Source organism: Gymnogyps californianus, chromosome Z (genome assembly GCF_018139145.2).
Source record: "Gymnogyps californianus isolate 813 chromosome Z, ASM1813914v2, whole genome shotgun sequence".
NCBI classification, from domain to species: Eukaryota; Metazoa; Chordata; class Aves; order Accipitriformes; family Cathartidae; genus Gymnogyps; species Gymnogyps californianus.
In genome coordinates, this window is record NC_059500.1 from 73696193 (window position 1) to 73708652 (window position 12460).

At 42.4% G+C, this 12460-nt stretch overlaps 1 protein-coding gene across 1 annotated transcript in view; it reads left to right on the forward strand.

Moving 5' to 3' along the window:
* Positions 1 to 12460, forward strand: part of LOC127027870 (protein unc-13 homolog B-like) — a 188294-nt gene that overhangs the window by 154074 nt on the left and 21760 nt on the right. The window contains exons 29-31 of the mRNA XM_050913751.1: positions 6194 to 6282; positions 9484 to 9636; positions 11994 to 12117. Coding sequence (XP_050769708.1) covers positions 6194 to 6282; positions 9484 to 9636; positions 11994 to 12117 — 366 coding nt within the window. The remainder of the gene's footprint in view (positions 1 to 6193; positions 6283 to 9483; positions 9637 to 11993; positions 12118 to 12460) is intronic.

Consider the following 12460-nt stretch of genomic DNA (forward strand, 5'->3'; position numbering starts at 1 on the left):
TTTCCCTATATTTCGTACTGAAAATATCATCCTAAATAGGGGGAGAAAAAAAGTATTAAGACTGTTGGCTACTTTTCCTAGCCTAGACCTCTTCTCTGCATTCTGCCCTTTAAACCTTCCTCAAGAGGTGTAGATAAGGTAGAACAGAGGTAATGAATACACTATTTCCCCTGTACTGTGGAATCAAAAGAAAAAAAGGGGAGAGAAAACCAGACTGCGAGGAATAAAACACACAGGAAGAAATGTGGCGAACACGCTAGGAAGCTGGTTTTTGGAAGTGATTTTTTTTCTTTTTTCTTTTCTTTTCAAATGTTGCTTGTCCACTTCATTAGGCTGCTGCTGACCACCAGAAATAAATTGTGTTGTGTTAGGTGCCTGCATTATTTGCTGTCCCCGGGGGGTTCGCTCTTGGTGACTATGTAGTACTTTGCCTCTTGACTTGAAACCTGCCAGGTCCTCTGTTTTGCTAGAGTAAACAAGGTCTTGTCCTAGTTTGAGTAGTCCTTTTTCTGATGCAGATTGAACCTGACTAGTGAGTAACAATTGGTGAGACAACAGCTTTGAAAATAGAACATGTAGACAAACATCCTGCTGGAAATGCATCTATGGGTTTTATGCTCTCCTTACGGAAGGGTAGTTCTTACTTTCTGTGACAGATTTGATTTATATTCATCTATATATCACACAGTAGCTTGCACAAAAGTAAGCACTGTCCTGACTGCTCTACCCAAAAAGGAACTGTTTCCTTGGGGGAGTATGAAAGTAGCATAGCAGTATGTCCTGGTTGTCTTAAACCGTTCACCTTTTTGTGTTCTCAGAGGTGTTGTTGAGAACTAGGTAACCAGTATTCCATTGTTCCTGTGGCAGGTATGTTAGATGTACAATGTGTGAAGCCAGACCTTGGGGACTGGTTTCAGTTAATGTGTGCTTGGGTTTCATCTGCTTCTGATTCACAGATCCATCTCCATCTATGGCTGTAGCAGTGCACAACTCTGGAAAGCTTTTAAATACTGCTGCTACCTAGTGCTCTTTGCCAGTGGGTCCAAAACACACTCCTACGGAAATCTGTATCACTTATTCCCTTTTTGCAGCAAGGGAAATGAAGGGACAGGGCTCACCCATAGTCACCCTGCAGTGTAATGGCATAACATGGAACTGAAGTGCTTGCCCAGTACTATTTCTTGAGATTGGGCTCCTTTATATAGTGCCTTCCTTTACTTTTTTCCCCCCCAAATGAGGAATAGTACCTTTGCCCCCACTTCTGTTATTCTTTTTCCAACTGTAGTACTCAGGAGGCACAAAACAGGGCAAAGATTGCCCAGCATCTGTGGGTTTAATGTGTTGACATCATGTGATCTGTGAACATTACTAGTCAGAAATAATAAGGACAGCAGCAGAGCTTGAGAGAGCCCTGTGTGGAGGGATTCTCTTGGTTCTCTGCTTGAGATCTCAAGGCATACATATATATACACACACGTGCATATATATACACACACACGGACACACAGAAAGAAGTATCTTAAATGATTTTTAGGATTTATAATGAATACTTTTATTTTCCTTCTGAGCTGCGTTGTGATCTCACGGGATCAAAACAGCTTCACTGTGGCTCAGTAGCATTCTCAGACACTCCTGAAGCATGTTTTGGAAAGGCAGCAGTTATGGAGTGGCAGGTAGCATAAAAAGCATAATGAACAGTGGAATCTGGGGGTGAGTCCTGCACAGAAATTGTGTACATGAATACCTTTTGAAACCTTTGAGTCCTCTGAATTATCTCCAATACACCCACAGAATGGAGATTGTAATTTAGCTCTATGCTAAAGTGGGCTATGTAGATTCATTGCTGGTGTTTGCCTGAACTTGGCCCCATTTATTTAATTATTCATACATTATCTAATAAAACCTAATGTGACCTGCATTTTCTACCCACCTCTGCAGTTTTCCTGCAGACTTCAGCCTGCTCTGTGTGCTGTCCCTGACACCAGAATAAGCCCTTCTCATTTTGCTTGAGAGAGATGGCTTTCTGCAGTCCATTATTTTGCGTAGCTTTTCATGAGTTATGAACTCATGGCACTGAAATTAAAAGGTGCTGTACTGCATTGCCCACTGCTGGAGTCTAGATGTGCTGTGGAAGCCTAGTTTAAAACATTTCTGCACTTTTCTTTTTTTCCCCAAAGTCGAGCATGTGAGGTGAGTATCAGAGACAAGCACTGCCTGGGGAACCCAAAGAATTAGCTGCAGAGTAGCAGCAGATTGTCATCATACAATTTTCATGCCTTTGGTTTCAAGCTAATCTGTAGAGCTAATGCTTCAGGAAACGCTCTTCTTAATGCTCAGCCAGGGTTAGCCCACATTTTAAATCCTAAATTAGCCACCTGAGTAACAAATTACAGGACAGCTTAGAAACAGCCAAGACTTGATAGGAATGTTCTCAAAGGATTTGCGGTACCTACTGATTGCTCCTCTTTAGCATCCCACGTGCCATAGCTAAGACCACTCTAGTATTTGAGAAGCTGGCAGCTGTTGTTTGAATTCAGCAGTCCAGGTTGCTTACTCTTGAATCCTATAGGAGAGTGGGGAGAAGCATGAAAATTCAGTGCAAGTGAGTCCCTAAAGGGAGGTTGGATCTGTTGGGCTCCCTGCCTCACAGTCAGCTCTGCAGAGGGGAGCTCCCTGGGGCTAGTGGAGGGAGGCAGAACAAAAGTCAGCAACTTCAAGCTGGAACCAGATGAACTCTATAACTTGCATAAAGCTAAAATAGGATGGCAGGGCAAAATTCTCTAGCTGCTGATATGTCAGATCAGACCTGATGATTTCACAGGTTCTCTGTCTTTAAGATGTGAATTGATTAACATCTTCAACCTTCTAGAAGGAAAGAGCTATGTTTCTCCAGCTACAGAGGAGCCTTCCAGTTCTGGTCGCTCGTGCTTCACCAGTGTGTGTAGAAACCAAAGAAGAACTAACGACATCTCTTAGAAAACTTGGAAGCCCATCACAGCAAATTCTTAGACTCGTGGTTTCCATTTCATCCGTGAGAGAAGCAGGAGATCAACCTAAATTGAAGCTCATAGCACTATGCTGTAAATGCCACCATTCACATTAGCAGACAACTTGAGGTTCCAGCCCTGAATGTGCTTGGATGTGCTTTGAGGCCCATATTCTCTGAAGTGTCAAGTCCCAAATCTCTGCAGGAAATTAACAGGGCCCTGCTTTATTCCCTGAAATGTAAATATAGGGTTACCTATTCCCTCTTTGCGTGCACCTCGATTTTCTGTATTGCACATTTAGTCTCAACCACAGAACTATGGCTGCGCCAGCCATTATTTCCACTGGAATTGGAGCACTTGCTCAGAGATCAGAAGCCACCTCGCTGTGGGTAGTGTCCCGTGTTTTGCACAGAGAACTTTTCATTAGCTTCCTTCCTCTGAATCATCTCTGATACACCCACAGGATGGAGATCATAAGCCTGCTGAGCTCCAGCTTCCGATAGAAATGGTCTGGACGTGACATATGGCAGCGACCCAACTGCCTAGCACTGCTTTAGTCTATCAGCCAGATTTATCATGCAGTTCAAGTAACATTTCCTGCTATCAGTGATAGCTGATGTGCTTAGAATTCATTGGCTGAGGAGCAACAGCAAAACGTACGCTGTTTCATTTGAGCGCTATTATCAGTGCTTCACCATATTGGCAAAGGATAGTTTGCAGTTAGACCACATGCTACAGGGACTCTGTAACTGATGTATAATTTATATATGTGAAACAGTAGCGTACACCTGCCGGCACCTTCCTAGTGGACATAAATCACACTCTGGTAATTACCCAAAATTTGCTTTCAAGTGAAAGCGTGCCAATACCTAAGCTTTAACGATCAGTAATGTATTATGTGGACTCCTCCTTCCATAGTAGCAGTTGCTCAGAAGACAACAGCCTTTCTGGGATGACAGAGGACTTGGTGGATACTGAACCAGAATGCTTACCACCAGGGTTTGGCTTCCTGAGGATGACGCTGGGCACCTCGAAGTTAAATCTGGGCAGCTGTCTTGCCAGTCGCACCCAGATTGCTGTGAGCTGATGTTCTGGAGGAGAGTGAGTTCCTCGCCACGGATAATGGAGCTCATCCCCGTGGCAAAGCATTGTTCCAGCTGTCTCTTCTTGCAGTACAGGGCTAGCAGTCAGCCTTTCTTCTGCTCCCAGGAAGATCAGTTTGGAGTCAACAAGTACAATAGCAAGGAGAAGCTTAGAGGTAGTTGGTGAGCTCACCATGTCGCCTCACAGTAAAACAAGGCATTAATTGCATGGTTCATGAACCAGGGCAATAAGTTGTTGATCCTGACCTCAAATATCCCCTAGACCGTGCATCTGGTAGCTTATAAAGAAGTAGTAGTAAATAGTGAGGAATAGGTGTCTTGTGCGAAATTCTTCCGGCTTTTTTCTTCAACTGGAAAAGCAGTTACTTGAAATGTTTTGATGAGTCATGAACTGGTCCTGCCTCAAATCTACCAGAAATGGCCAAAATCAGGGACAGTTCAGTGCCATTAATTGTAGATAGCAAACCAGACAGCTTGTGATTCATTGCCCCTTTACACAGTAGGAGAAGGGAAGGATTAATATAGGGGCAAGACAAACTACCGCCAACAGATGCTGTTTTTGTTTTGTTACCTACAAGCTTGGCTAGAATGACTACTGATTGGCATGATATTAGCTTCCTTCTGCCTTCATAGAAAAAGGGAGTTTTAAAGGTAATAGGAATACAAATTCACCTTAACAAAGGAAAAATAATCAGAGCTAGCAATGCCTAAAGTTATAAGGCTTAAGTAATCATCATTTGCTTTGGTGTTTTTTTAATTATTTTTGAAATTCTGATCCAGGAGTTTCATTAGCACAGGTTCAAATGCCTAATAGAGTCAGTTTTCCATGCCAGCTTACAACAGGAAAATGAACAGATCAGATTCCAAATCCCCTAAGGCTTGGCTTTCTCTGACAGATGCTGAGGAATATGAAGAGGGCTTCGGCACTGAATACAGAACTGGGAACTCCTGTCATGTTCAAATCCTGTATAGCTGCATGCGTGGATATACCATAAAAAATCTAAACTGATTTTTAACCACTGTACTGGCATCTGGCTCATTACATTTGTAAATAGATGCTCTGCCTTAGAGGTAAGGGCTGAAGCTCTGAATGCCAAATGCAAACATATCTGGAAGGTTTTTGTTTTACAAGCAGCTTGCCTGTCTGCATACAAAGGCAAACCTATTTTACAAGTTACTTTTTCAGAGCAAATGATTCCAAAGCATTCAACATGTGTTGTTATGTATACACACAGGTAGGTTGCTCAGAATTGGCTCTTTTGAGGCTGGAGGGATGACTACAGCTGGAATACAGGGTATTATTGAATGTGAAAACAGGTGGCTTTGGGCTGATAATAAAGAAGCAAGCAGTTTCTTAGAGAATGTGCCAAGGTGTCCGCAGCATCCATGTACTGCTTGGGGCACTTTTTTTTTGTCTGTTTTGTGAAGTCTGCTCTGAACAGTTGTACACAAAAAGCTGCCTGGCTCCATGTGAGAGTAGAGCTACTTGTGCTCAATAACCATAGCTGAGATTATGCTTTCCAAAAGTGATCAACACACAACAGTACCTGCCATGATATTGTGGCCAGATTTTCAAAATAGCTGGGGTCCAGTCTTCTGAGAGCAGTGGCTGGGTCAATCTTCAGTTTGAATACTTGACAGCAGGGTGGAAGATGAAATAGCATCTTTCAAGACCATGCATGGAGAAATGCACAAGTAAATAACATCCAGTCTGAAAAGCCCTGTCTCCTTCTAGACTTAGAGGGCTGAAATGACCCGTGAGCTCAAGGTAATGCACAGTGCTTGATGATTTCTCAGCCTGCTTACTCTGTTGGCCACAGGGAGTTCACATTAACTTTCTTTCTCAACTTTACAAATATCAGGAAAGGTATTGAAGGGTATTGGAGCCTGGGCAAACCACTCTCTGCTGTTCAGGCAAATATCTGTTGATGATTTCACAGCGTCTGTAACAGCAGCTGGTGGTGGAGGAGAGCATCCTAGCTGGCAGAGTCCAGTGGTAATAGTTCACCTGCTTATTAAGAGTAGCCTCAACAGTGAAGAGCACTGTGAAGGACAGCAGACTGCCCTCTGGGTTCAAGCTAAGTGCTCTTCTTTCATCCACAGTTGGATGCAGAAGCAAGTGACCATCTCAAAGAGCTCCAGGTGAAGCTGAACAATGTTTTGGATGAGCTGAGTGCTGTGTTTGGTAACAGGTGAGTATAATGAGGTCCCTGTCCTTGAAGCATTCCTTTCCTTTGTCTAATCTCATTCAGTGAGGTTAAGAAGAGAAAACAAACTTGTGTCAACTGCATTATATTTTTCTTTTGTCATAAATTCATGATCTTTCAAATACTGAGACCATCTAAAGAAGTGAGAAATGTTTTTGAAGTCTCTCTTTTCTATATTGCTCTGCTTAGAAATGTAACATGGAGATCTCTCAACTGTGAAATGTATTTGAATTACATAGAGTGATTTTTTTTTTTTTTTTCTGTAAGTAGTGCTTGTCAGTAACAGAATTGCCTGCTCCTTTATTGCTCGGAAAGCAGTTTCCAGCTTAGCGTTTATGAAGCAACATTCTTGTTTAAACGTTCTGCTCTAAATGTATGAAACAGCTGACTGATTTCTGATTGTTAAATGAATATTGGAATAAGAAGGAAACAGGTTTAGAATTTGAGATTAACTTGTTCTAATGTTGCAGTGAATGGTGTTTTCTAATGTTTCAAGGGGAGGAGCTCTTTTAAATTATTGCCAGAGTAATTGATGGCAATTAAGTTTTATTGCAAATCATGTTACCATTTACCTGAGAATAAAGATGTGCTCAACTTCATAATACTTTTGTAGTGAGCCATGAAAGACTTCAATTAAGCAAAATCTAGAAATACAAGGCTCACAACTGATCTTAAACAACTACTTCTCATGATAAACCCCATTCATTTCATGTTGTGCTTTATAACAAGATTAATGCAGTCATGAACTGTAGCATAGCTGAAGCATGAGCAAGGGGAATAAAGCAAATTGTACCAACTTGGCCTCCTACAGTCTACAGATTTGCAGTGCTATGACCAAAAAATCATGGTGGGATTTGTCAGCGACTGTTTGGATTTCAGCACACAGAGCTAAGTGGGGAGATAAATGAGGAGTTCCCATTGCCAGTAATGGATGCTATAGCAAGAAATGGAGAGATTCAAGCTGTTAATTAATTGAGTAGATAAGGTTCATAGTTAGATGGAGGATGAGTGAGAAATCATAATTAGGGGGTGAATTTTGTTATCTGAAACCTTTCTCCATGGTGTCACTGCTACAAGACAATTAGGGTACAATCTTGACATTTGCAAATATGATTTAAAGAGATTATTCAGTATCAGCATACATACCAGGGAGTGTTTTAGAGAGATGTGCCAGCAAGAGATTTAGCCAGTCAGACGGCTCAGATGCTTCACTCATTCCTTGACAGAAATAGGGAATGAAAAGCAGAGCTTCAGTTTACTGTATAAGTAGGATCTTCTAAAGGATGTACATGTGGGAGGCAAGACAGATATCCACACTATTCTGTGCGGAGTCTGTAAACAGTTGCTCCTACAACACTGTGCACACCTGATGCTGCAGATCGTAACTTTTCTTCATCTATGTGAGATATTTGCAGCTGCTGGGAAAGCAGCACACATCCGGAGAGACTCACCACCTATGTGCTGAGAGAGGATTATGTCTGGACACAGAAGCATTTTCTGCTTTAAAGGATATCATAGAGAAAAGGAGCCTTGAAAGGGTTTACAGGTATCAGCTACCTGCTGTTTTGTTCTTGGAGGCTGTAGGAGTGAAGGAGGGAATTCCTGCGGGAATTAGGGAGCAGAAGGCCCTGCCTGACAGCATAGGTGAGGTTATCTTTTAACTTGCTGCTGCCAAGGGCTCCTGTTAAGCTGTACATCTACACAAGCTTCACCTTCAGGTGAACCTGTTGCCACAGTAACTGATTTATCATTTTTCATAATTGGTGACAATTTTGCCTTGTATTAATTTTTGTCTTTTAAGGGATTATGTTATTTTTCATCCCCTGGCTGGGGGTTTACAGCATTTTGAAGCAGGATCCTGCAATTGATGCAGTATTTCGGAGAAATGTGGGGTGAGATTAGCCTGTAACAGAACAGGGACTGTCAGCAGTACAGGAAATTCTTGGTACTATTTTATTTGATGTGACTTATGTCTCTGGTTAAGCTATCGCTGTAGCCACAACTGACTGCCGCAAGCCACTGCTGGAAATGGGGAAAGTGGAACTGGAGGCTGCCTGGAGAGGCAGCTCTGGAATTGCTCTCTGGAATTGCTCCAGTGAAAGGCAGGCTAGAAGTGAGCAAGAGGGACCATGAGGCTGGAGGTGGCAGTGCAGGAGAGGAAAGAGGTGACAGGGTGGAGAAGGAAGGTGAGAGCCACAGGGCAGAGGGGTTGTATGCTAGCACCCAACCCACAGATGTCCTAGGTGGCTCACACAGCAGAAGTACAGGCCACTTATAAGGATATAAAGCTGACTTCCAAACCTGTGTACCTGCTCTTAAATCTTTACCCTAGCTCCTAGCACTGCCTTCTCTTCATGGTTTCAAACCTCTGTGCCATTAGTGGATAGCTAAATGTCACATGTAATGCCTGTTGTTAGTAACTGTTCTTTTACATATCAAAGCATTTTCCTTTATTCACTGAATTGATATGTTGACAGCTCTGCTGATCTATTCATCATTTTTAACCATTGTATTATTTCATTTTGAACCTCATCTTAGCAGTGAGAGATGGAAAAGTAACTGTGCTTTATTGTCTTGCATGTCCCTTCGTTACAGTGACACTGCTCGTTGCACAGTTGAGCCCCATATCCCATTTTGACACTTTGATATAGCATGGACTGCATGGCAGGGGACTGGTTTCAGTTGGTGCCTGCCTACAGGCTGTCTCTATTATTTTAAAGACTTAGCCTATGATGGGTCATAACCGTATTACTGCCGATGGACTCCTGGGTGCTCAGAGTTGTGCATGCATTGTGCCATCACTCCATATGATATCCCAATCTCTGTGGTGTAACACCCTGTGTAGAAAGCAAAGATACAGCAGGGTGCTTTGAGCTAAGAATAACAGTGTTTCTTGAAATCAGGAAAGGATCATTTCTTTTTGCAAGCTGAATGAACAAAATCCTCTCAAAGGTGATTGTGTCTTGTGTTCAGAGGTGGTGGGCTGTCTGTGAATGATGAGCATAAGGAACTGGATAGCATGCCCCTTGGTAACAAATACAGTAAGGAAATGAGCAGCAAATCTCAGGAAGGAAGAGTGTGTTATTGAGTGCATGGTTTATGGACTTGCAATATTTTACCTTATGTCTTAGAGCTGAGATCTCTGCCACTCATAATCTTGGTTTTGCACCTCTCCTATCTGTTCAGCTTTCAGACTCGTATTGATGAGTGTGTCAAGCAAATGTCTGATATCCTCTGTCAAGTGAAGGGGACAGGAAATGTTGCTGCTAATGCCAGGAACACAGTTGCACAAGATGCAGATAATGTCCTGAGGCCATTGATGGATTTCCTGGATGGAAAGTAAGAGAGTGTTCAAATATGTTACACATACAGTGCATTGGATTGGGAACAGGATGGGGGAAGGAAAAATAGCTCCATGTTCTTGAATTGTTCTTGAGATGTCCACCTTCCGAATTTTCAGGAAGAATTAATGGCTTTTCTTCCCATATCTGCCTCTCTCTCCAGCCATGGATCACCTCTTCAGCCTTCATTCAGTGCCAGAGCACACTCTCAGTTCTCATTTCTCCCTCTGGCAATTATAGCAATCAGCAAAACACACTGCTGATCAGGTAGTGGGAAAGACTGAAATTCTAAATTTACTAGCTACGTTTTTTTTCCTCTACAAATTGTACTGTAGCCAATTAGCAAATGTATTGCAAAACGTTCTTGCGTCCTTGATACATATAGTACTCAGTATCCCAGTCCTGTTAAGAATGTGTGTTCTAGTCATACCTGGTGCTGTTACTAGAAAATAAGCTTCTGAACTATGTGATGTATATAAGCTTGATCCATTGCTTTAATTAACTGTTGCCATTAACGCCATGCAGCATGATTCAGCTGTACAGGGACTTTTTGTGGCTTACTGCACATAATTCTCATCAGCTAAGCCTTAAACTACAAAGAGAAATAGTTTTTAATCATTGTAGAAGTTAAACTTCTTGCTGATGCACAGCGGTTCTTTATTTTGAAAGGGGTGGCCAGCAATTTTCATAATAAAAGCTGCGAGAGATGTGAAGCTTTACAAGTTTCAAATATAGTTTCTTTTGTTGTTCTTTGTATTGATTGTCCCATCTTTCTTTTGGGTCACCATGTAGTAAGTGACTCTCTGCAGCAATCGTTACATCTAGGAGCCTTCTCATTTGAGCATTTTCCATGCATGCCTTCACGAATCCTGAGAAACCACCTTCCTTTGTATCACTGGGAACTTGGTATGCTACAGACTTTTCGTCCAGCTGTGGAGCAAGTCATTTTGATTGTGATAATCCAAGCCTGGATTATTTTCTTTCCTCCTGTACAGAAGGAGAGTCTTTTTTGATGCTTCCTGCATCCTGCCCACATCAGTCTTGTCCCTGTTCAGTTTTGTTCATTTACTGTCTAACCAGCTATGGGAAGAAGGGAAATCTAGGAGAAGATGTCACACAATGTAGAAGGGTCAGCTATCATCTGTGCACTGCTACTGGCTGCAGAGTTCCTGTTTTGTAGCTCCCCAGTGTGATCAGTAAATGCCAAAGTCCAACAATCATTTCAAAGAAGAATCTAACATTTCTTGGCCTTTTTGATAGCCTGTGCAATAATAAAGGAGAAATAACTAGGGAGATGAAGCAGAATTTCTTTATGTGAAAGTGGATAAAAATATGGCAGGTGATTGGTGGTGAATGCAATTGCAACAAAATACAGAGGAGTCCAAGAAATGCTTCGAGGTTGTTATAGAGGTGGAAGATTGAGAGACTTCAGCAGCTATCAGAAGCTGTGCAGGAACTTCTGCGTAACAGTCTGGGAAGTATTCAATTTAGGTGTTCAACAAAAATCATTATAATAACCCCTTGAAGTTTAAAACCTATTATTCTATATTTGTTTGTAATTTTTTCCTATATACTCTGTAAACCAAATACATCAGGAAGTATCTTCTTAAAGGGAACCAGTTCAATGGTACCTGCTCTTATTTAGGCCTTTTAACAGCTTTTTTTAACAAAAAAAGGAGGGGGGGGGGGGGGGGGGGGGGGGGGGGGGGGGGGGGAGTGATGCACAATGCAATTGCTCACCACCCGCTGACTGATGGCAGAGCCACAATCCGCCCCTCCCGGCCAACTCCCCCCTGTTTATATACTGGGCATGACGTTCCATGGTATGGAATAGCCCTTTGGCTAGTTCAGGTCAGCTGTCCTGGCCATGCTCCCTCCCAGCTCCTTGCACACCTGCTTGCTGGCAGAGCATGGGAAACTGAAAAGTCCTTGGCTTAAGATAAGCGCTACTTAGCAACGACTAAAACATCAGCGTGTTATCAGCATTATTCTCACACTAAATCCAAAACCCAGCACTGTACCAGCTACTAAGAAGAGAGTTAACTCTGTCCCAGCCGAAACCAGGACAATTCCCAACCACCGTAACTTAAGCGATACCTTCTGTAATCCCGAGGTCAATAAATAGAAATGATTGAGATCAGAAATGTCAATAATCCATTTTGGCCAAAGGTCTTTAGTGCTAGAAATCCAAGGGTGAAGACGGGCTGTACTTTATGAAAAGGGAAGATTTTTACCCTTAAAGCAATCGTTATGACAAACTGCTTTGGATGGGGCACTGATTCTCCCATACACATCTCCTTTTTCCTTGCAAATTTCCTTCTTCGAACTTACTCGGTTCTTGCTCTCTCCCTGCAGCCTGACACTGTTTGCAACTGTGTGTGAAAAAACGGTGTTGAAACGGGTGCTGAAAGAGCTCTGGAGGGTGGTAATGAATACCATGGAGAAGCTGATTGTGCTGCCTCCTCTTACAGACCATACGGTAAGGCATTTTCTCCTTCCTGACTCATAGCAGAAAGTGTTGCCATTGCCTGTGTAACTCATCTCCTCGACCTAATGAGTCATCTGTCCAGGTAAATTTGCCTGCATGTAGCCTGCTTGAGGATGGAAAAATATGTTTGTAACTTAGTAAAGTAAGAGAGTAGCTCTATTTATAGTAGGGTTGCAAGATACAGACCACACTCCAGAAAAAAAAACAATTCAAAATCCATGATCCAAAAGGAGTTGCCATCAAGTATATCAAATTGCATTGATCAGGGATTTGCAATCTGTTAGAGCGAGCTGTGTATGTGGGATTATTGGGCAGTTAGTGTTGTCTTCATGGC